This window comes from Vanessa cardui, chromosome 1, assembly GCF_905220365.1.
Source record: "Vanessa cardui chromosome 1, ilVanCard2.1, whole genome shotgun sequence".
Taxonomy (NCBI): Eukaryota; Metazoa; Arthropoda; class Insecta; order Lepidoptera; family Nymphalidae; genus Vanessa; species Vanessa cardui.
In genome coordinates, this window is record NC_061123.1 from 12,796,155 (window position 1) to 12,823,082 (window position 26,928).

At 32.3% G+C, this 26,928-nt stretch overlaps 1 protein-coding gene across 9 annotated transcripts; it reads left to right on the top strand.

The window, feature by feature from the left end:
* Nucleotides 1–1,272: 1,272 nt before the first annotated feature.
* On the top strand, nt 1,273–26,856 carry LOC124529879 (sodium/hydrogen exchanger 7). Of its 9 annotated transcripts, XM_047104087.1 has the most exons (17): nt 1,273–1,734; nt 1,986–2,141; nt 2,232–2,392; nt 2,988–3,203; nt 15,223–15,296; nt 16,767–16,908; nt 17,535–17,640; nt 18,258–18,460; nt 18,930–19,041; nt 19,459–19,618; nt 20,967–21,018; nt 22,513–22,542; nt 23,388–23,462; nt 24,398–24,586; nt 25,146–25,229; nt 25,401–25,476; nt 25,562–26,856. In XM_047104087.1, exons 1-16 carry the CDS (start codon nt 1,506–1,508, stop codon nt 25,437–25,439), a joined length of 2,028 nt encoding a protein of 675 aa, XP_046960043.1. In that variant the 5' UTR covers nt 1,273–1,505; the 3' UTR covers nt 25,440–25,476; nt 25,562–26,856. The 9 variants fall into 9 exon arrangements, with proteins under 9 accessions (XP_046960043.1, XP_046959884.1, XP_046959962.1 ...); XM_047103928.1 differs by lacking the exons at nt 23,388–23,462; nt 25,401–25,476 and adding an exon at nt 22,924–22,992; XM_047104006.1 differs by having other exon boundaries at nt 25,401–26,856.
* Nucleotides 26,857–26,928: the final 72 nt, after the last annotated feature.

Sequence of the window (26,928 nt, forward strand, 5' to 3'; positions counted from 1 at the left end):
AGTTTTTTTTGTTGGGATTTTAATGGATTCAGCCAATCTACGCCTAGCCTAATGATAAGAGCAGATTATTAAAAATCTTATCAATAGGTCTCTAATTTTCGGTATGTCCATAAGTTCGCAATATAAGTTGATGAGTTACACAAAACGACTGACATTTTATTATTTTAAAAATAATATCTTAAAGTAGAGCTAGAGTAGCAGCTAGTATTTTGTACTACTATTGTAAGACAGCATTGACCTTGTAAACTAGGAATTATTTTTAAATCAATTACGTTTTATTACACGGCTACCTACATATAATCGTTGATTCGTTTACTCCGTTCATATAAATAAACAATTATAGTACAGACAGATATGTCATGTATTTCTTATAATCATATAATAGCTATTTTATTTTTATTTTTGTATTTAATTTTTTTTATGATAATATGTATTGAAAAAATATAACACTAACATTCCGTCTAACTGTACTGAATATTAGCAATTTCACTTCAAATTTCATCTTACTAACTTCAGATATTAGATCTTAATTTTAAGGCTATTTTTAATACAGATACAAGAAGATATTTAACCCTGCACTACATAATATTACTTTTAAGTATACTAATGGTTTACCTCGTTTTTCGGTACTAATTTGTTTTTACTGATTCACGTTCTAATAATCCTATTGATGCTGATCCATAACAAAACATGGAGTAAAGATTACTCAATTATTTCGAACGCGACATAGTGTCCAAGAATATGGAAAATCCTCTGAGACCAACAACGTAAAGAATTGTCAAGGTTTTGAAATTTTAAAAATCTATTTTTAATTGGAAACTGAAATATGATATTCTTGTTAAACTTACCAATGAGTAGTTCATTATAAATATTAAAGTAAAAAACCACAATTCCTATGATAGATTTATTTGAAAACTTGGATAAGTAACTTTCCATTGAATATTCAAGAAAGGTTACAGTTAATCATATTGGACCTCAATTATGTCAATTCATTATCCATTTTGCACAAAAATAAATTCGTAGGTACTTTAATTTACGATTACCTTTCAGCTATTAAGTGAGTACCTTTAGGAAACCTAAACTATATAAAAAAATTAAAATTATAAGTAAAAATATGTTTTTTTCCTAAAAAATATTAAAAGATAATTATTGTGCAAATTATAATGTATATCTTTTTATGTTTCCGTTTTTAACATTATATCTTTAATTTAATTCTGAACGCATCATTTTGTGTTGATATAAATTTGAAACAGATGTCGTTGTTTGTTTTTCAATTTTTGCTATCTTCATAACTTGTCAATCTGACAAAATTTAATCTAACAGTATTTCTAGTTAATACATTTTAAATACTTAAACACGATTTAAAGTAATACTATCTGCTCAATTTATTTTACCTACCAGTTACGACAAGAAAGGAATAATTATTGTGCTGAGTGAATTTCTAGCAATGAGAGTTATAAAATCGATTTTCCTCTAGATGTGATATTATTGTTCATTGTGCAAGAATGAAACCCGTATTCGGTTCTGTGCCTCTTTTATTGTATTTTGTTAAATCATGTCGAGCATCAGGAGCAGATATAGCACTGGATGCAAAGGCTACTCTTCTACATCGTATAGACAGTCTAAACTTGCTAATTTACACCTGCCTTTTAACGTTAACAGTTTTAACTATATGGGTATTTAAGCATCGTCGTGTAAGCTGGCTTCACGAAACTGGCCTGGCTGTAATATATGGTAAGTCAATTCCGATAGTATCACTGTTTAAGGTTGTAATTAAATAATCATGTGATGTTTAAGGTGGCCTTGATCATTGAGATTGATCCTTGTGCAAGTTCGCAGTTATACTCAAAATTATTTAACATATATTTTTATCTTTCTTTGCAGTCTCAAAATATTTATCCTACTTTACAATAATTGGTGCATTCAACTATTCTTTATCATGTAAATGAGAGTTTATTGATTGATCTATTTTTTTATCACTTTAGGTCTTATAGTAGGAGCAATCATTAGATATGCAGGAAGTACAAATCAAGTCACATACCTTGATGCTCATCCAGAGCCTAATGCCAAGTATAACTTGTCTGTACCACCAGACATTGTGCGTTTCCACTTCCCTGACAAAATCCAAATATCATCTGGAGGTAAATATATAAAAACAAATTTCTTATGTATAATACTTATCCTATACATCTCACCTATTTATTATTATTAACATCATATTTCAATTGTAGAAATACCTGTACCAAATAAGACATATGCATACAGTTTCCGGGGTGAGATAGTGAATTTGGAGCAAAATGAAATTGATCTAAAGGCAACATTTGATCCGGAAATATTTTTCAATATCATCCTACCACCTATTATATTCCACGCTGGTTATTGTCTTAAAAGGGTAAGTGTTATAGTTATTAATATATTTTTATTTTAAAATATTTATTAATAAGAGAGAAAAGTATCTTTGTTGATTATGTATTTCATTAAAATCATATTATTTTATCAAATATTATACTATCAGTATAATGATTAAAAATTAAATTATAGTTTCCAAGTCTAGTCTAGATAATGAATCATTGATTATTTGGGAAAACAGAGATAATTTTCAATTAATTCCGTTACCAGATCATACAAATATTTATTTTAAAATAATCAATAAATCTTCATACAAAGTAACATAATATGTATATGTCTCTTTTATCTATAAACTATATTAATGGGTATTTTATATTTTTGTTTAATGATTTCCTTGTATGTTGTTTTCAACTAATGAAATAAACTAGTCATTCCACCAAAACAGGCATGTAATGATTTGACCAGTTGAAAGACTGTCTGAGTGTGCATAACTGAGTCTAATTACAGCATAAGAGACATAATATCTTAGATTTAAGGCATGAAGATGTGTCAGGAATGATTTGGAATTCATAGTGCACATCTCTGCTTACTCATTAGCCTACCTATCAAAAACTTAATAGTATGATTATTTATTACAGAAATACTTTTTCCGGAACCTAGGTGCAATATTGACATTTGCCATGGTAGGCACAGCTCTCTCGGCTCTAGTCATTGGTTCCTTGATGTATGGCTGCGTGCAACTGATGCCGGCGTCTCTTGCAGCCAGCTTCACATTCCTGGATACACTATATTTTGGTGCATTGATTTCACCCACCGATCCCCTTACAGTTCTTGCTATATTCTCACAACTCAAGGTAAGTTAAGATTTTTAATACATATTAATTTCAAGTATTATAGTCGTAAATTCATAACTTAATTGTTTTATGTTACAAGAATACAAGATAATTTACAGAAACCTAAAATAATATCTATAAATAAGAACATAAAAATGTTTGTTGCATGTCCTACAATTCTTTTCCTCCAATTCTATTTAATTTTAATAAAAATAAATTGGTCACACACATACTAAAACTTGCGTGGTCCGACTGCCGACCGCAAAAGGTAAAACCTTGGACATTTATTTAAATAATTAAAATCCCGGACCTGAGATCTCCCAAACCTATAACTCCAATTTATTTTAAATTTTGCATAGATACTCCTTTCCAATGTTGCTATTCACTAAAAAAATAAAATAAGCTTTATTAAATGGAAGGGATAACTTCATATGAACTATCCTAGCCCTTACGAAGTTGAGATTTTAATATAGTTATATGCTTTGTATTCATACGTTCAAAGCCACGTTTACGGTAAGTAATTATTCTAGTATCTTGTTTTACAAGTATAAATTACTAAGTATTGATGTCTGTTGTTACTTGATTATTTATGTAGTAATACAAACGCACGTTTCGATCAGACGAATGATAAATATTATTTTTACATATTGTCGCGGGGACAAAAAAAAACTTTTGTTGGTTAAGCAAATTTAATTGAGAAAAAAAAATATTTTATAAAATAATCTGATAAACAAAATGATTTTAATTTACATAAAAAATAATCATCAGGGGTGAGGTCGTTGACGGTATCTGGTCATGAACATCAACAATTTAAAGCTAATATTAATGAGTTGGCATCTTTGAATTAAGAACGGATAAAGCAAGCTCAAACCCACGAATGGAATGCATCAATAAAAGCCGTGCAACCAAAATAGCGGCAGCAGCAGAAGCAGCAGCACTGGACATGCAGCAATTCCTCCGACGAAGCAGATGCTCAAACTCAGCAACAATTCTCAGCTGAGTCCGCCCAGCAACACCGTAGTACTTCAGAATATACTTTATTTAAAAGTATATATGTATATAAATACATATTAAAAAAAAACTCCCTGTGAACAAAACAACTTATTACCTATCTTGCATAAGCACTAAGAAGGTCCTAAGAATGCCTTAGACACAGGTACAAGCAATAAAGAGTTAATAAAATTCAACAATAACTCATAAGATTGAAGCTAATGAATTGGATATTTAAAGTGTCAAAAATGTACAAATTATTGCTTAATTTGCAATAACACAAAACGGAAAAGCAAGAACTATATTTATTTTAACGAAATAGTGCCTCTAAACGATTCAAAACACTATAGGATTCGACTTAGGTCATCCAATACATGGACAAGGTCTATGTTCAGTTTTTGAGTAAAATATGAAGAAATTAATAGAAATAATTACTGAGCCATGTAGGATATTGATTAACAAAGGTAATTAATGCATGAACTCACCTCAGGAGTGTTTAAATAAATAGATATTCGGCAACGCCTGTCAAATAATGCACGTGGCCGGTATTTTATGACGACTGGAATTGAACGAAAAATATGATTAAATATCATTCTAAAAACCACTAATGTGCCTCGATTAAGCAAATATAAATTGTTTTACTTACGGTTTAGTAGCCTAAACCTCTTAAATATATATAATATAATAGCTTGACGACGTAGGTAACCCTCCGTTTACGTAAGTATATAATTCGTGTATAATCTGAAACGAATGCAAAACCAATATACGAAATGTAGAAACAACATATTATATTCCAATATTCCAGAATATTCGCTGAATATACTCACGAGTAAAAAAGAATATATCGTTTTAAAACACACAAGTGTCGGTATGCGACCGGCGCCTGCACAACGATAGAATGACGACGCAGAAAACGCAGTGTTGCCGTTCCACGAAATTGACAGATAATAAAGACAACGACGGTTACGGTTCAAAAATCGAAGTTTTGTTTTAAAACCGATAAATGTTTATAAAAATAAATACTATAATTTTAGTAGAAATAAATTGTAGAAAAAATAAAATTTTTAGGGTTACAGTACCCCCTTCCCCTGTTAAAGAATTCACGCAGGGAATTCGTCGGATGCCCTCATCCGCATCATCACCACAGAGTAAACTGAAAAAAGGAAAAAAAAACCACAACATCTACGAACATCAACATGGAATTAATAATTCCTCAACATCAACCAACTGAAACAAGTATAAATTCGAACTTCGCTAACGGACTGCGTAACAAAGTGAATTCAACTTAGCCTAAGTACAAGAATAAGAATAAGAACTGAAAACAACAATAATGTTTGCAGTCATAAGCAAAACAACAATGATGTGACTTTGATACTGTGAACAAGTCTATACATGTAAACAGTTAAATAGCAAAAAAATACACTACAGCAAATACAACCTAAATTAAAAAAAAACAAATTAAAATATGCTAGTCTTCTACACTACAGCAATTTACTTATAAATCTAACAGTTCTACTGATGGTTCCATAACTCACTGCTAGTGAACCATAATCACTTAATTCAGAATAACCTAATTAAACAAAGAAAAACTTACTGCACTATATTCATAGTAACAAAACCTAAAAACAATTCAAACCATTCCAAGGAAACCATTCATCAGGGCAAATCTTATACACTAAAATAATCTTTACAGCCCGGATTAATTTTAGAGTAACGAAACCTAAAGACAATTCAAACCATTCCAAATAACCAATCGTCAGGGCAGATGTTACACTCTGAATAAAACTCTGCGGCCCGGACTATTTTACACTAACGAAACCTAAAGACAATTCAAACCATTCTAAAGAAGCCAAACGTCAGGGCAGATGTTACACTCCGAATAAACTCAGCGGCCCGGACTATTTTACACTAACGAAACCTAAAGACAATTCAAACCTTTCTAAAGAAGCCAAACGTCAGGGCAGATGTATACACTCAGAATAAATCTCTGCGGCCCGGACTATTCAATAGATCAATTACTTAAAATAATAAAAAAAACGAAACAACTATTCAACTACATCAGCACACTTAAAATCTTTTATATGCCACTTCCCAAGGTACTTTCCCTTATCATCTTCTAGCTCATACACTAAAGGAGATAATTTACGAACAACTTTACATCGTTCATACTTAGGAGCTAGCTTAGCGGAAAAATATTTCGGAGCTGAACTTTGTTTGTATGTTCGTTTCCAAACAAAGTCACCAACCTTAAAACTAATATCCCTACGACGCTTATTATAATATTTAACGTTTTTATCATGAGCTTTCTTCAACTCATTTTTAACATTAGCAAAAACATCTTTCAAACTACACAACTTATCAACATAATCGTTACGCGAACCAAACGTCAAACTGTCTAGTTCAGAAAAATCTGAATAAACTTGACCATCAACGATAGCTTCACGACCGTGAACTAACATAAATGGAGTAAACGAAGTAACATCGTTCACTGAAGTATTAATCGAAAATTGAATTTTCGGTATATTGACATCCCATGTACGATGATCAGAACCAACCAAAGAAGAAACAGCAGTCATAACTGTACGGTTATAACGCTCAACAGTATTGTACTGTGGACAATACACAGGACCTAAATGAATTTGCGGAATATTATATTTATTAAGTAACGATTGTAATTCATTACCTACAAACTGCGAACCATTATCAGCAATTACTGTTTGGGGAATACCATGAACCAAGAAAACATGATCTTCAAGCCGTTGTGCAATAACTTTGCCCGAAGCTCGCCTCAAGGGGAAAAGTAAACAATATTTAGTAAAACAACAGACCACAACAAACAGAAAAGTATTTTGCTGTCGAGACATAGGCAGTGGACCAACTAAATCCATGCTGATACACTGAAAAGGACGACAACAAACTTTAGGGCTACCAAGCAAACCCGGAGTAGCTTGATTAGAATATTTATAAGCTTTACAAATACTACAACGTGACACATAATCAGATACATCCTGATACATACCAGGCCAATAAAAACGAAGTTTAACTTTTTTATAAGTTTTTTCTATGCCAGGATGAGCAGCTAAAGTCGAATCATGGTTAGAACGAATGACATCTTCTCTTAATTCTTTTGGTACTACATCCTTCCAATTAAAATCACTACTAAGAGAAGTTTTACCTTTAGTGTAACGATAAAGTTTATGATTATTAATTTGAAAATTTGGACAAGTCTGAGGACGCTCCTTGCAACGAATAAAAATATTATTATACCAAGAATCATTCGTGGAAACAGAAATAACACTAGAAACAGGAACAGAACGTGATAAAGCATCTGGTACAATATTTTCAGAACCTCGACGGTGTTCAATTAAAAAATTATATGGAGATAAACGACATCCCCAACGCTCCAAACGACCAGTAGGATTCTTCAAATTTAAAAACCATTTTAAACTAGCATGATCCGTAATAATTTTAAAAGGTGTACTGCCTTCCAAATAAGGTCTAAAATGTTCCACAACATGAACGACTGCCAAAGCTTCACGTTCAGTAGCTGAATAATTTCGCTCTTGACTATTCAAAGACCGACTACAATATGCAATTGGATGTTCTTCGCCGTCAATATTTTGAGTTAACATGCCACCTATACCAAATTCAGAAGCATCCGTATGAACAATAAAAGGTTGAGAAAAATTAGGACAAGCTAAAACAGGTGCAGTTGTTAAAGCATTTTTTAACGCATTAAATGACTCTTCAGCTTTAGGTGACCAAGAAAAAGGTAATGCATCCTTACGAGTGGATGTTAAAGCATTAAGTGGACCTGCAATATTGCTAAAATTTCTTATAAACCGTCTATAATACGAAGCTGTTCCCAGAAATCTCTTAACATCTTTACGACAAGTAGGAGTTGGAAAATCTATAATTGACTTAATCTTCTCGGGATCAGTTCTTAAACCTTGTTCGTCAACAACATAACCTAAATACTTTAATTTCTTACGAAAGAAACAACACTTGTTTAAATTTATGGTTAAATTACCAGATTTTAAACGATCAAAAACCTTTTTTAAAAGACTGATGTGTTCCTCAAACGTCCGACTAATAACAATAATATCATCTAAATAAATGAAAAGTTTACCATGAAATTCTGGACCAAACAAACGATCCATTAATCTTTGCTGAGTAGCAGGAGCAGAAGTTAAACCAAAACACATAACTTTAAATTGAAACAATCCACGATTCGGGACAGTAAAAGCCGTTTTTTCTTTTGAGGCTAAATCTAGAGGAATCTGCCAGAAACTCGATTTTAAATCAATAGACGAAAGATAACGAGAATCGCGTAAATTATCTAAAATATATGTTATATAAGGAAGAGGATATGCATCATGCTTAGAAACTGCGTTCAACTTTCTACTGTCTAAACAAAAGCGTAATGTTCCATCAGATTTAGGAGCCATTGTAATTGGATTATTCCACGGACTGTTACTCCTTTCTACCACATCCATAGCTAGCATCTCATCTAATTGACGATTCAACTCGGCAAGTTTCTCTTGTGACATCATATAATATCTTTGCTTGATGGGCGCAGCGTCTCCTGTATCAATCTTATGAGTTATAAGATGTGTTCTACCTAAACCCTTCTTCTCCGACGAAATATCTTCAAACATTTTATAAACCATATTGGCCTCATGCTTCTGTTCTTCAGACAAGGACTCAAACGGGTGTAAACAATTAACTGCAGACACAGCAAAATCCTTTGCAGCACAAAAAGAAACAAGACAGTCCTTCTCCAACAAAGCTAATACATCCGGCGCTATATTAAATACTTTCCAAAAATTAATTCCAAATATTAAAAGAGATGATACTTCGGGTATCACATAAAATTTAACAATACGTGTCACATTGTTAACGGTAACGGGCAAAAACATATAACCGGCAACATCTGAATTGGAACCATTTGCCGTAACAATACTCTGCAAATCATCCGAAGGATGTAAAGTACCTAAGCCAGAAAAATAATCAACCGCACTACCTCCTATTATAGAAACTTCAGAACCTGAATCCAACAAACCAGAAACAGATAAGTCATAAATTTTAACTCTAAGATAAGGTCTAACGCTAGAATCATTGTGTAATGAATTAAGGACTGCCGACACTTTAGTTCGATAAGAATTGAAAAATAATTTTACTACACTACACCAATCTTTCCAATCCTTTTCATTGAAATTAGGATGACAGCCCTTCCTTACAAGTTTTTTGAATTGTTAGAATTACATTTGGGACAGGTCTTAATCGTCTTCCCCTTTTCTCCGCAACGAAAACAAACAACCTTAGGTGGAGATTTACAATTAGACAAAGCATGTCCCTCCGTACGACATCTAACACAAAACTTTTTAACCACTGAAGTAGCAGCACATGATTTAGATTTTGAGCAACCCTTGTAAGCTAAATCAGGAGCTACCATTTTGTCAGACATACGCGGCGGTTCAACAAAAGCATCTGCACGGTTTTTCGCATGTTCCAAATGACGGCAGTACTTCTTCAAATCAGTCCAACTATTAATCTCAGTAAAGTATAATTGGTTGGTATAAAAAGGTCTGATGTTATTTTTGACAATTTCTAATTTTTCTACTTCAGTGAGCGGCTTTCTTAATCGTGAAAAATAATTTTGCATTATACTAAGGTATACAACAATCCCCTCATCAATTCCCTGAGTCCTAGAACGAATCTCATCCAACACTTTTCTATCAAAATCAGGTGGTAAAAAATCCTCCAGTAGCAAGTCTTTCAACTCGGACCACGAAGTAACAGTGCCACAAATTCCTCTAAACCAAGACAAACCACTATCTTCAAACAAATCAACAGCTGAATTAAAAAGTTGATCAAAAGATATACCACGAGCCTTACATAACTCCTCCACGCGTTGTATAAAAGCAACAACACACGACCTACCATTAAATTTTAAATTGAGTGAATTAACATTTACGGAACGACTACAAGAAAGATTTACTTGAGGTGTAATCGTATTTTCGGTATGACCAGCTACATTTTCAGAATCAAAATATTTTGCATCTTCTTCAGATGGAAAATACTTATTTTCTACTTCTTGGCTACTTTTGAAAATGGTGTATAATTTGTCAAATTTAAGTGTTATATTTTTTAACATAGAACTACATTCAATTTTTGCCAATTCATCCTTCTCATTAACTGGAGTTAATCTACCTAACCGATGATAAATATGATTACCCAAGGCGTTAATTCTATTCAAGGTCTTAAGTTGTAAAGGCGACTTTGAAGTGGTAAGACTAAACAATTCTTTTAATTTTAAAGAAATGATTTGTAACTCCGAAGAGACATCACCATCATAATCAATAATTTCGTCAGTTAGAACTTCCTTAGAAAGCTTGCGAATTTGTGAACGCAATTCATCTACAGTGTCAGCTGGAGCACCACCACGTATTTCGATCTCATAAACTAATTCGTCCTTGTGTAATAAATTAAAATTAATGGGGCGATCTTCCATGGTAAAGCAGTATTATATCAATGCAACGTACAATGCAATAAGCCAAAAGCAAGATTAAATGTAAAATAATAAATGTTTAAATTAAATTATTATGACCAGAAACCGCAACACTTATGAATAATTTTCAGTTAGACTTAAAATAAACTTATAAGCTTATCTTAAAATTAACCTAAATTAACATAGATACAAATATAAATAAATATCTTATAACAAATGCAATATTATCCAAAAAAGAATGTAAAGAATAAGAGTGTTATATGCAATGAAGTTATAAAAGCCAACTCAAATAAGTTTAGAAATTATCCAAAACTATTTTCTAAGTTCATGACCAAAATTTTTGGGAGCAAAAAGATCACAAAAATGCCTAAAATACCGTCAAAAGCCTCATACGTTGGGCGCCAAATTGTCGCGGGGACAAAAAAAAACTTTTGTTGGTTAAGCAAATTTAATTGAGAAAAAAAAATATTTTATAAAATAATCTGATAAACAAAATGATTTTAATTTACATAAAAAATAATCATCAGGGGTGAGGTCGTTGACGGTATCTGGTCATGAACATCAACAATTTAAAGCTAATATTAATGAGTTGGCATCTTTGAATTAAGAACGGATAAAGCAAGCTCAAACCCACGAATGGAATGCATCAATAAAAGCCGTGCAACCAAAATAGCGGCAGCAGCAGAAGCAGCAGCACTGGACATGCAGCAATTCCTCCGACGAAGCAGATGCTCAAACTCAGCAACAATTCTCAGCTGAGTCCGCCCAGCAACACCGTAGTACTTCAGAATATACTTTATTTAAAAGTATATATGTATATAAATACATATTAAAAAAAAACTCCCTGTGAACAAAACAACTTATTACCTATCTTGCATAAGCACTAAGAAGGTCCTAAGAATGCCTTAGACACAGGTACAAGCAATAAAGAGTTAATAAAATTCAACAATAACTCATAAGATTGAAGCTAATGAATTGGATATTTAAAGTGTCAAAAATGTACAAATTATTGCTTAATTTGCAATAACACAAAACGGAAAAGCAAGAACTATATTTATTTTAACGAAATAGTGCCTCTAAACGATTCAAAACACTATAGGATTCGACTTAGGTCATCCAATACATGGACAAGGTCTATGTTCAGTTTTTGAGTAAAATATGAAGAAATTAATAGAAATAATTACTGAGCCATGTAGGATATTGATTAACAAAGGTAATTAATGCATGAACTCACCTCAGGAGTGTTTAAATAAATAGATATTCGGCAACGCCTGTCAAATAATGCACGTGGCCGGTATTTTATGACGACTGGAATTGAACGAAAAATATGATTAAATATCATTCTAAAAACCACTAATGTGCCTCGATTAAGCAAATATAAATTGTTTTACTTACGGTTTAGTAGCCTAAACCTCTTAAATATATATAATATAATAGCTTGACGACGTAGGTAACCCTCCGTTTACGTAAGTATATAATTCGTGTATAATCTGAAACGAATGCAAAACCAATATACGAAATGTAGAAACAACATATTATATTCCAATATTCCAGAATATTCGCTGAATATACTCACGAGTAAAAAAGAATATATCGTTTTAAAACACACAAGTGTCGGTATGCGACCGGCGCCTGCACAACGATAGAATGACGACGCAGAAAACGCAGTGTTGCCGTTCCACGAAATTGACAGATAATAAAGACAACGACGGTTACGGTTCAAAAATCGAAGTTTTGTTTTAAAACCGATAAATGTTTATAAAAATAAATACTATAATTTTAGTAGAAATAAATTGTAGAAAAAATAAAATTTTTAGGGTTACAATATGTATACACCAAACAATGCATTTGTCGTCAAAATAGACAAATTTATTGTCGTAAGAGTTTCCGGACGTTGATAGTATTTTTGGACAGTATTTGGAATTTTTTAAAAGATACTGATTATTTCATTGTAATATAAACGTTTTATCTCTATATGAAACATTTTTTCGATGTTTTACGAAATAAAAAAAATAAAAAATTATCATAAATTTCTATCTTAATTTTTACTTACAAGTTCAATTTTTTTTAATTCAATAATAATATATATTAATAGTATAAACGGTACTTTAAAACGTTATAATCTATATTAAATTTATATATAATAGTTTTTTTATCATTAGTGAAATCTGTCATAAAAAAGCTATATATTTTCCCCCCTTTTTACAAAAAACTGATTGACCCGAAAAAAAATTGTTCGACAATTTAACATTGGATTTTTTATCAGCCAAACACGATACTTAGAAATGACCATCTAAGTTCCCATACATTTTATATAATGATTGGACTATCACAGCTATTAAAATTACATATTATCTTAGTCATCTTATTTGCATTTTACATTTAGTTTTACCCTATTCCGACAATATAACTGTATTAAAATTAAATCATATCTAATGATTTAAGACAAATTATAAATAATTATCCAAATGGCTTGCAGCTGTACCATTGTGTAGTAATATATGAGAATAGGGATGAGCTCTCCACCAAAAAGAATAATTACAGGTTGCTCTAGGAACGATATTACGATTTCATAATATACTTTCAATGAAAAATTGCGTTGTTTGATATCAAACATTTTGGCCTACATATGGTGCCTGTTTTGTCTTGACAAAACAAGTGAAGGACGACTTTCCTTAGTAAAAATAACTGCCTACTTAATTAGAAATAATGATCAAATAGATACCGGGAGCCGATATGGCCCAGTGGTTAGAACTCGTGCATCTTAACCGATGATTTCGGGTTCAAACCCAGGCAAGCACCACTATATATAAGTGCTTAATTTGTGTTTGTAATTCATCTCGTGCTTGGCGGTGAAGGAAAACATCGTGAGGAAACCTGCATGTGTCTAGTTTCATTGAAATTCTGACACATGTGCATTCCACCAACCCGCATTGGAACAGCGTGGTGGAATATGTTCCAAGCCCTCTTCTTAATGAGAGAGGAGGAGAGGAGGGCCATTAGCCCAGCAGTGGGAAATTTACAGGCTGTTACTTTACTACCGGTATAGATAGAGCCGAGTGTCACGGAAATGTTACACTTTCGACGAAGCTAGAACTAAGATATAATCAACGTAATCAGCATATTAAGTAATAAAAAAAATACTTTGAGATCGTGGTTTTTTTATGGTATAGGGTGGCGGACGAGCATATGGGCCACCTGATGGTAAGTGGTCACCATCACACATAGACAATGACGCTATAAGAAATATTAACTATTCCTTACATCGTCAATGTGCCACCAACCTTGGGAACTAAAATGTTATGTCCCTTGTGCCTGTAGTTATACTGGCTCACTCACCCTTCAAACCGGAACACAACAATACTGAGTACTGTTATTTGACGGTAGAATAACTGGTGCTGTACACCAATGAACTGAACCTTGCAAGAGACTATCAGACAACCTTAAAGGAACAAGTTTTATTTTCAATGATAAACCTCATACCGCAATGGATGTACAACAAACCAAAATACGTATGGAATAAATAATGGGCATTATAATGTCCCATACATTCGTCTAAAATTGTCAAATAAATGTATCTAAAACATTATCATTTATCAGTTAATGGTGATAAGAACAATAACGATTTACATGTAAATCATATCAAACTTAACTCTAAAGATAAAAGATTACAAACGAGAAGTTAATTGTAGGTTTCGTTATATTTAAATCCAAAAGTAATCATTACGGTATCAAAGTGAATTTTTACGAGATTCTGACACGATATTATTACGAAAACACCATTATTTTTGCGAAACATATAATAATATAACTGTTTTTATTGTTTTGCGAAAATAAACATTTTAGAATATCGATTTCGTTTGCCCCTTCGTCGTCTAATAACAAAACTAAACTGAAAAGTCAAAAAATAATAGTATTATAAGTATTTTGGTCGGCGAAAGACTTTTAATTATTATTATTATAAATTTAAGAGACTCCGTACATAAAATAGGCTTCATTCAGACACACACACACACAGATATTCCTAAAGTTGAAGAACATTATCAAATGGCTACAAAATCTATCTGCAATCTTGGATTACAATTATTTAAAAAGCATTAATAATAAGATTTGAAATTAACATACATTATGTTATTTTTATATTATAATGTTATTTTTATTATTCACGAATGAGACATTCGTCGATAATGTCGAAATATCGAGCTTCACCGAACAAAAATAAAAAACATGGTAAATATCCCGAAATCAATAACTTTAATAAATAATAAGTTTTCAGAGTTACTTTAAAAAGCCCACATTGGTATACCTCCGAGAAAAAACGCCTATGTCTCCGAGTTTTAGGTTGTCGTTTGTCGTAAATACCATGAATTAGTCAAAAAACTACATCAACCTTACCCTTACTTTATTATTTAGCTATTGATAATAATGCTATAGAAAAAATTAGATGATATGTCAGGAATGTATTGGTTGATGTAACATTTCATTATAAATACTGTTACTAATTTCATAGTTTTTACAGTAATTGTTTTTTTTTTTCAGGTGGATGTAAATTTGTATGCAATGATATTTGGCGAAAGTGTCCTCAACGATGCAGTCGCGCTTGTGCTCAGCGGGTAAATATTAATTTTGACGTACATACATTTTCATAAGATACTAAAATATCATAAATATTGAAATAATATAGAAAATAATTATTTTTATTACGATTGAATTTTGTAATTAACAATAAATTTTAATACAAATCTTTGTCCAGACATACAGACATTCAAAATCAATCGTTCTATGACGAATTATAAACACTTATAAAGCCATTAGTTCAATTAAATAATAATATATGTATGAATTTACGTCCTATAATCAGATAAATTATAAAGAGTGATCCAAAAGTAACTGCAATTGTCAAAAGGAAGGCTGCTTTAGACTCCAATACTCCGGGTATTGGAGTCGCAATAGGACTTCGCATCTTCGCATCTTCGGGATTTCGCAATAGGACAATTGCGAAATCCTGAGGATTTCGCAATTGTCCTATTTGCACGACAAATTAACTTTATTACGTCAGTAGTAAGTCAAGACAAACTATTTTACATGTACGTATAGATGAGGATAGTTTTACAAAAATCTATGATGGTACTAGATTATGTTGACCAATAGCAATGAAGAAGTGGTTTTCCGTGTAAATAATAGTTTAAAAAGCTATTAAAATGATAATTATTGCTCATTGACTATTTAAATAATGTTGAACCTTTATCTTAATACTTAATGTTAAGTTTTTTACATGTTTATTACATTAAATTATATTAATGAATTAAAACATATCAGTTGCATTATCAAAATAAGTCTGCAATTCTTGGATATTAATCAAACCATTAAGAGTTAATTACGATACGATTTTGATAATTAATTTCAATCTGATTCTAAATTTAGATGTTTTATAAAAAGCCGCTGTGTGCACAGCTACAGAATGCATTGTATATTCTGATGTTGAATACAAAATAGTTAACATATATCTTAGCTAATTTAACTATACTAAGGTAGCAGTCATGTAGTTTATTTAATTTAACATGTAATGTCTTTTTAAAGAATATTAACAATGCCCATTAGAAGGGATTACTAATTAACATCCTTATTTATCTCTCTAGTCTTATGTGAAGAGTAGGACGACAGTAGCCCAAAAGAGTACACTTTCAATCCTGGGACTTTTTCATCGACTATTAAACGTTTGCATGATTGATGCTTTTAAATAATGACTTTTATACAAAGTAAAAAAAAAGTAACAGCCTGTAAATTTCCCACTGCTGGGATAAGGCCTCCTCTTCCATTTAGGAGAGGGTTTGGAACATATTCACCACGCTGTCCAATACGGGTTGGTGGAATGCACATGTGGCATAATTCACTTCACCGCCGATCACGAGATGAATTATAAACATAAATTAAGGACACATCTATAGTGGTGCTTGCCTGGGTTTGAACCCACAATCATCGGTTAAGATGCACGCGTTCTAACCACTGGGCCATCTCAGCTCGTACATAACCTATTTACTTTTTACTCTGTGGTTTATTTGTTGTCTCTTTTTCTCTTTCAGTGCAATACAGAACTACGAGAAAAGGTACTCGACTGACGGTGGATTTGAAATAACAGCGTTCCTCGCGGCAATCGGAGACTTCATTGGAATATTCAGTCTCTCTCTCCTCGTCGGTGCTTTTATAGGCTGCCTGACCGCATTGATATCCTTTTTAAATGCCCATACATGTCTTAGTTTAATTATCCTGTAACATATCAAAAACCGTCATTTGTTTAGTCATAATTTTAAATCTGTTGCTATCAAAAATTTTCTTGTGTAATCGCCAATTAAAAAATAATACTTTCTTTAAACAGCCAGTACCGTAAATCGACTAGAATCGGTGAATGATAATAGAAGACCAAGGTTTTAAGTTGGCACTACTGGCTTTACATAAATGCTTAATTTGTTTTTAAAATTCATTTCGTGCTTGGTACAAAGTAAGAAAAGTTGCAAGTCTCGCTTGAAATTTCTGCATGTTTATGTCATGTCAATCCAAGCAGAATTGAAGATTATTGGTCGAATAGTAATAAGCTCCTTGTGACGAGAAGAGCAGTTGTACTTACTTTGCTCACATATTAAATCGTCATTCCTCACTGTATAAGTATGTCATGGCAAAGAACTCATATGAGAAATATTACATTATTTATCGTATTCCATGTGATATGCCCTACTCCTTTTTTTAGTATAGCTTGTGTTATTGTTGGTATTTGATATTTATATAATAATATGAATATTCAATTAAAATTTGTGTTTACTACGGATTCAAATAATTCCTTAACGTATGAACACATGACTAAGTTCACACACGTCCGTGATTGGCCGCTCCTGGAGTCCGCTCTGTTCGTGCTCATGTCGTACGCCGCTTTCCTGATCGCTGAAGTTTGCGAATTAACAGGTAAATATTACACACCGTTTAGTTTCCACAGCGTAAAATAATAACAATAGTAAGTCATCCCAGCATTGCTAATTGGTATCCTAACTCTTGGACTCCAATAAAAAAAAACTAATGAATTACATATATGAAAAAAAAACGCTTTGAAGAAATTAATTTATAATTATTCAAATGTGAATTATATGAACACTTAATACATGCTTAGTTCCAAAAGTATTATTTCGTTTTTAAACATCATAAGCAAAGTCAAAATTTCATCAAACTGCAAAATGAAAAAAAAAAACACATGGAATGTTTGTGTGTGAAAATGATACTATAAAATTAATCATTGTCACCAATCATAAGGACTAAGATTATATGTTACCGGTTCCTGTATTTTACACTGGCTCACCCTTCAAACCGGAACACAACTAAGTATTGCTCGAATAATAAAAGTATTAATCGATACCAGACCTAAAATATTTAGGTCTGGTAATAGAGTCCCAATCGGGTCCGCACAAACCTTAAAACATACCATAATAAAAGCAATTCAACCCACCAATACAAATTACTATTTTACCCATCAAATATTTCGTTTTATGATTATTATTTTATTGCTATGATATCTTGCATATTTCCAGGTGTGGTCGCAGTATTATTCTGCGGCATATGTCAAGCGCATTACACATATAACAATCTGTCGTCGGACTCCCGGAACAGAACCAAGCAGTTATTCGAGCTGCTCAATTTCCTCGCTGAGAACTTCATATTCACGTACATTGGTGTATCGATGTTCACCTTTCCGAAGCATCACTTCGACCCGTGGTTCATCATCGCTGGCTTCGTATCCTTTTATATTTAACTAGCAATCCGCCCCGACTTCGCACAGGTGCAATACTGATAGTAAATATTCGAGAGGATTTGTTTATTCACGACATCACATTAGAATCTTCTAATATATGAATGTTTCTTTACTATATTGTCCATGTATTATGAATCACTGAATTTTTAAAATCTGTCGCGTAATTTTTAATATCTAAGCATATATAGGAACAGACAGCAGTAAGCGATTTTATTTTATACGATGATATGATTATATAGTCTATATTACAAAAAAGAGATTCATATTTCGTCAAAATAATTTCTTATGATTTCCATTTGAGTCCGATCGATATGTATTTCGGTCATTGACCTTTTTATATATGCAAGAATATAGACATAATAATATCGATAAATAAAAAAGAAGGAATATCCGTACATTCTTTTAAAATGATTGGTGTTATGTAAAATATATTTTCTTAACATAACAACAGCTCACTTCGACTCTCGGTCGTGCTATAAACATCTACCCATTGTCGTTTCTCCTAAATCTAGGACGAAAACCGCCGATCCCCATGAACTTCCAGCATATGCTGTTCTTCTCGGGTAAGTGGTTTTAATGGACAATATATGTCATGACAGATTTAAACGCGTTATGGTCTTGAACAACTACCCAAAAGTACTTAAAAGCATATGGTTTCAAATGCCCGGCCGCATGTTATTGTAACATTTATAAGAAAAGTGCGATATTTTAATTCAGTAAAAAAATGTCTATAGTGTAGTGTAGCGTGTGATTATATCTGGTAAAAGTTTTGTGTATAACACGCCCCCCCCCCCTCACACACACACGCACACACTCACACACACAAACACACACACACACACACACTCACACACACAAACACACACACACACACACACACACGCACGCACGCACGCACCACCCCCTCACACACACACACAACACACACACACACACACACGCGCGCGCGCGGTTTGACCGAGCTTTGTAATGGTCGTTAGGGCTGCGCGGCGCCATGTCGTTCGCGCTGGCCATCCGCAACACGGTGTCGGAGGCGCGGCAGGCCATGCTCACCACGACGTCGCTCATCGTCATCGCCACCGTGGTGCTGCAGGGCGGCGCCGCCTCGCACGCGCTCGCCTACCTGCGCATCCCCACCGGGTGAGCCCCCTAACGTCCCCACTCCACTCCCTCTCTCTACTCACCCTTACTTTCTGATAATATGATTCGACGACTATAGCCGTCGTCAAAGAAAGCCTCGAAATTGCAGAGCCGTTGTTCTATCTTGCTTGTTTATCCTTGTTTCTTTTTCCCTGCGCACTATCGATTACACTAGTATTTTTCTCTTTATTCCATTCGATCATACTACGAGTAAACCCTAATAAAACATATAATATTAATTATAAGGAGCTGAGATGGCCCAGTGTTTAGAACGATTTCGGGTTCAAACCCAGGCAAGCACCAATATATATGTATATGTGCTGAATTCGTGTTTATAATTCAGGAAACCTGCATGTGTCTAATTTCATCGAAATTCTTCGTGTGCATTCCACCAACCATTGGAACAGCATTATGGAATATGTTCCAAACCCTCTCCTTAATGGGAGAGGAGGCCTTAGCCCAACAGTGGGAAATTTACAAGCTGTTACTTTACTTTACTTTTTATATTAATTAAAAATTTGAAGCATTTCTGGGAAGCTTTTACCGAAACTATTGAAGTTTAAGTGGATATAAGTAGTTAACTGTATTGGTATTGAATGATATGTTATAGAGATAAACAATTATTGTTTGAAGTGCAAATCAAAGCTAAGAACCATTCACATAAATATGTATACTTAAGTTATTCTACTCTAACTCCTACTTCAATTAAAAAATAATATATGAGTATACCATAGTAAACTATATCACATACATATATGTATGTCAGCGTAATATTATAATTTAACGGTATTTGCAATTTTGGGGCAATTAACGTTCAACCAATCAGCGCGCGACTTGCATCCGTTCTACACCAGTTCACAATTTGACCGCTTAACATCGATAGATTACAACAACAACAACAACAGCCGCCCTTAAATTCCCACTTCTGGGCTAAAGGCCTCCTCGTTGGTGGAATACACATGTGGCAGAATTTCTATGAAATTTGTCACATGCAGGTTTCCTCACGATGTTTTCCTTCACCGCTGAGCATGAGATGAATTATAAAGACGAATTAAGCACATGAATCAGCGGTGCCTGCCTGGGTTTGAACCCGCAATCATCGGTTAAGATGCACGCGTTCTAACCCCTGGGCCATCTCGACTCTCAATAGACATATATTACAATACAATATAGCGAAAAATAATACGTTAAATTGCAATCATATTTCACGGTTCACAATATTTCGAAAGATTTTTCTCGTCACATTGTAATGAAACGAATTTTGTAATCTTACGGTGACATATATAACCCATCATTATATCAGTATTATCAATATATTTATTAAACTTACGTGTTATTTGCTTTACAGTCAAGGTCAAAACGACGAAAGCGAAGCCCTGCCCTACCGCGATGTGAGAAGCGTAAGTAACTTTATATTGTTTGGTAAATTTATATGCACTTAAAAGCACTTTATTGTTATTTACTATATAAGTAGTTACAAAGCACAGATAAAATATTAATTAATATTATCTCACCAGTAAATAAGTTTCTATATTTATAGTTTTTTTTTTTTTTTGAAGTAGAGGTTTTTAAATGTACCATGGGCGATTATAATACAGCTTTTATATCGGTATTCTTATTGACTCGTTAGTAATTATTATCAGCACTTATGGCCTTTGGGAATAGTTAATTTGTTGAAGTAATTATTTATAAGCTAATGTGCTCTTGAAATAAAATATTGTACTTTTTTTTAGATATCGACCTCATTAAATTTTCATAAAAGGAACAAGTTGAGATAAAATTTTCAATACGACGGATTTTGAATCAAAAATATTATTCCTTGAAACTAATTAAATTATAACGTTATTTATTTCTAAAATTAAACTTAATATGTGTATAACAATGTTATCCTAATCACATAAGAAGTAATGATAACATAAACAAATTTAACATTAAATATGAAACTATATTATATCGATTGTAATTTTATCGATGAAGTCACACAAATTCATCGATAAATTAATATCGATGAATTCATTCGAATTAAATTAAAGTAAATGCAAATGTGTTGTATTATAAGTAAAAACTTATTAATGAATAAGTAATAGTAGTGCGTATTACAGCAAAGTTAATAATTAACCACTCGCAGGAAAAATGTTAGTTTAAAGTTTTGTTATCTATTCCCCTTCTTCTAATACTATTTACTTATTGATGAATTTTACCTAAACAAAATACCTATTAAATTAAATTTAGATTATATAAGACAAGTCATATAACATTGTAGATTTTATCTCAACTTGCAATGAAAATTTACATACGATTTACACAATACATAACTACTAGTGACGTGCTGACTCCCTCTGCTTTTTTTGTATGTCGCTTTCGAATAATCACTCTCCATTGCGTTTTTTGTTTGTAATAACGTTATTTCACTCGTATAAGTAATAATCAATGTTATTAAAACTTAATAATTACGCTCTTAGTCATGTAGTCAGTTTTATATCATTAATAGTATCGAGGAAATATTATGCACCTCCAAATGTACATTATTACATTGAACTTATATTTTGATATATTACTATTTACAATTTAATTACAGCGACGTAATTAATAATAATAATACAAGTATATTTTTATACTAAATTTAATTTAATAAATTTATCAAACGTTTCCGATTCTTGAATGACTTTTGTATTAATTACATTTATTTATTTTATCTAAACATTTGGGTGTGTTTAGTATATCAATGCTTACTTATTAAAACCTGTTTATTTTATTTTTATATCAATTGTTTTCAAAGAACTTACCTAATTAAAAAGTGATGTAATTTTTTCCGTTTATAAGTACAGGTTTTAATATAAAGCGAGCTAAATACAGGTATCGCGCATGTGATTAATCATATATTATTGTGGCAGCTCTACCAGGCCACGGACACAGGCAGACCGGTATGTACATAGATATACACGTATCATGGCTTTACGTGTCCCATCCGACCGCTTTCATTACCCATGTAACAATACCTCGAATAAATTAATAACTTATTCGAGGACGCAATCAATCATTAAAACACATACTACCTACATATATTTTTTACCAACGAGTTCTGGGAACTTTTTAATAATAAAATATTGCGCATTTGTATGGTGGTAGTATTGACAGAGGACCTTTATTTTCTATAATACAACCTCCTTTAACCGATACTTTCCAGTCCTGTATCATGTATTTTCAAAGATACGTAAGATGTGTGTGTTAGGTTTTCCCTGATACCCTAATGCCTATAACCTTTGAAATAATAAGACTTATAGATCGAAATATTTGTTGTTCAGCCTGCTGAAATAAGTTTCGGCCTCCAAAATATGGACTCCACCCATTCGCCCAGTAGCGACCGGGCATCTGTAAGGAAAATCCTTATCTGCATGTCAATTATACCAACTATCACGACTTAACTCTCCTGCGAATTACTAACAGTGGCATGACAGGAAAATCACTTACTAACAATTGGTCACAGATGGTTTTTTTCGAATAATTCCTTATGCATGGCAATTTCTTAAAAAATATCTGTAGTCTTCTTAAGAACATATTAAATCTTGTCTCTTTTGGTCGACGATTTCACGTAGAGTTCCTGATACGGTTTTTCGATTTTTCGTCATTTTACCAAAACTATAAATTAAAAAAAAAAAACTTTTGGAAACCAAAAGAGACCCTTGGATCACAACTCACAACCTCACATCTAATTTTCCGCAGTTTGCATGTTACTTTATTATTTTTTTTATTTGGTTTCAATGTCTAGAATGGCCGCATGGTAGTTAAGTGGGGCAAAGACGAAAATGGAGTGATTATGCCTTGGCAACTAAACTCTTACGAAGTATGTAAATTCTTCTTTCTACAATTTCTTCAAGACTAAGCAAACAGCATGACATGTGATGGAACACACGTTGCATGCTTATGCTTACTATACTTAACAACATAACTCGTAAAAATTAAGTTGAAAGGTTATATGTTGCAAAACTAATTTTCTCAAATTACTAATTATTTTTATTAACTTACACGGGTGATGTTGTTATATATAGCACGGTGCGAATGCTCAATTGTCTATTTCTGATGACAGAGCTTTAGGGTTTTGGTGACTTATAGAAATTATATAATGTAATGATATCATTTCAAAAGATAAACAATTACACGAGGGATTCCAAAACAAATGATAATCGTATTTGTGTATTACCTACATTTATGACAACGTATTTTAAATATTTAATACATTGATTTTATATGTACCGTCAAAATTATACTTCATGTATACTTTGCTGTGTTTAAAATACTAGATAATTCTCTTCCTCTAAAATGCCAAAAGGAAGAGAGAGCGAGAAAAGTCTTGTTTTATTTCAACAAACTAAGCCTATACATTCAGAATAATTACAATGCAATCTGAAAAACACCAATTCAAAGTTGGCTGAATGATCAATGTGTTTCCAGATCATGTCCTCACTGAGTTCTTTTAGCCTCGTCTCAGCAAAACATTTTCGGGATATGGAATTTCAAAATAATGAGGATTTCATTGCTTTTGAGGAATGTTAAAAGGCACGCTTGAAACAAGAAAGGACTTAATGTGTTAAACCATAATTATTGACTGACGTTATCATTAATTTTAAATCACCTCTTGTAATGTGATAATTTCTAAATAATATAGTTCCTTTGTATATTGTTATTACAACTATACAAAATAAATTTACAAAAAATATATATTTTGTTAGTTTTCCTGACTGTGTTGATATTGTATATTCTGCCTTCATTTTGCACCAGGATACTCCCCGTGGTAGCGGAGACGGAGGAGGGGAGAAAGCTAGACTCGCACGTCTCTGGGGCGCGATTGACTCGAAGCTACTCAAGCCTTTGTTGACACACGCGCGACCACCCCTTACAGAGACACTACCAGCTTTTCTGAGACCACTCGCTAGGCTCCTGACCACCACGAGACAATACACCCAAGGGGTGAGTTTGCATGTAACGATATCAATAGGCTATTTGACAATGCGAAAAATAAATCGTGAATTATTGTAATCAGTGTATACTATGAGTTTAAAAATGGTTATTTACTAAAGAAACGTGAAAATAATACTTAATTTATTCAAAAATCAATAAATAAAAATACATTTTTTCAAACGTTTGTCACGTGACACAAAACGCTCCTTTCACTGACATGACAAGACAAGACAAGAAGTCACTTTCTTGTAAACCTTGCTTTTCTAATATATGTACCACAGATTAAAATACAGAAAAGTGACGTCACCGATCCTATTGCAGCGCCACATTGTCCAAGTATCGTTTTCGCGCGTTATTTAAATATGGAATTTTTAATATGATATTTTTCGGCAAATATGTGCTAGAAATAAAAAAATCAACTTTTACTGGGTCCCTTAAACTCTACTAAATAGTATAAAATGGATTTTAAAAACCAGTCAAATAGCCTAGTGAAAACATGTTATATTTTGAAAACAATTGTATATTTTTGTGTTTGTTACGACACTTAATCTAATATTTTATAATTTAGGATAACGGTCTCAGAAGAACCGACTCGGATTCAGACCTATGTATCGATGAGCCTCAGCCTGTTCCTACAACGATTGACCCGCAGGTATACCTATAATTTAAACCTATTTATGACAACGTATAACCATAATAGCATATTTATGTACATTTTTCAAGAAAGCAAAACGTATTATGTTTAATATATTTATAGCAAACTCGACTGTTTAGCTAATTTCAATGTTTTAGTTACACTGTGTGATTTTTTCTTTGGTTGCAGCTATCTTATAACATACGGAATGGATATGGAAATGTATAAGCATTGTAGCGTTAGTGATCGTCGGCTGTGATTTAAGGTCTAGAATTCTAGATGTATATAGACTTTACATCGTATTTTGATTTTTTAATAGGAAAATTATTATTTTTTATTATTGCACGCAGCAACTTTGGCCCGGACTTGTGGATACAAGAATCTCAGTAGAAGGTATCACCGGCAGTAACATATAATGTTAAGTAGTAACGAAATTCTAACACTCCTCGTGCCACGATCTCTTAAATAAAATGTACGGTTTTGCTATTTTCGGATTGATGTAGCTACAATGTTTAGGGTACCGCGATAAGACTAGTGTAAGTAGCGGCCATGCCTACCCTTAGTATTTAAAGCTTTTGTATTTTATTTTGTTTTTTGTAGTCTTAGTTGGTCATACGTACAAGTTACGATCCTGACTTTTCCACCAAATCTGACATATATGTATATTAAAATATATGCCCATCTGTACCCCACCAGACAGCTGTTGTGCGAAACCTTATATCTTCATATTTTTGTGGTATTTTAATCGAACCAAAAGTAGTGTAACAATTGAATATTTCTTAATTAGTATTTCGCTTTTCATGTACCTAATTAAAGCGTATGTAATTCTTCATCTATAGTATATGTGCTTGTTTGTGATTTATACATTAAATGTCTAATTATAATGCAATGTGCTAATTTGATTCACAAACTAGCTTTTGCATTTCAAAGCAAACCCCAATTATTTATCTCGATATGATCTATTACATGATATATAGATTTATTTAAATAAAAAATTAAATATATCAATATCCTTTCTTACTTAGATATGGTGGTAACAATATTATGTACCATTAGAATAACCTGTATAAGTATATATATTTAAATAAATAAATATTTTTTTACTTTAAACTTCACCAATATTTGTAACAAAAGATGCAAGTGTATAATTTAAATCATAAACATGAATGTCGAAAATATATGTCTCAAATATACATTATATTGATTTAGCCGTTGTCCCTTTGAAATTTCAATAATTTGTAGTCTAGTCTTTTAAAAATTTTGAGTGATTTTTATAAACATTCAATAACTTTATTAAATTGGCTCTCCATAAAATGGGCTTCAAAGGTTACTAGTAAATGGTTGTACAATAGTATTCGAATTTATTTTGTTAATTTTAAATTATTTTGTAAATAATATCTTGTATTTATAATTGGTCTATAAACCTATTAGGAAGACTTTAAACATTTTTCATTATGAATGCAACATTTTATATGTATTTTCTCTTAGATATAAGACTGTAAAAACACAATAATTGTGTTATTTAGCTAATTGCTTATGATTCTTTTATATCCTTTAGAGATATGAAGACAAAATGTATGACACCGAATTTTAAATGGAACAAAGTGATTCTTATATATTACATGTAATAAAATTTGATTCTAAATAAGTGTTTTCATTATTTTCCTAGATCAATTTGCACTACACCCAGTAAGTGAAGATAGTTTTTTATCTCTCA

Coding starts and splice junctions, on each gene's coding strand:
- LOC124529879 (XM_047103848.1), top strand. CDS start 1,506: ATGAAACCCGTATTCGGTTCTGTGCCTCTTTTATTGTATTTTGTTAAA. Junction 19,619..20,966: donor TACCTGCGCATCCCCACCGG/GTGAGCCCCCTA, acceptor TTTGCTTTACAG/TCAAGGTCAAAACGACGAAA. Junction 22,543..23,387: donor CCACGGACACAGGCAGACCG/GTATGTACATAG, acceptor TTCAATGTCTAG/AATGGCCGCATGGTAGTTAA.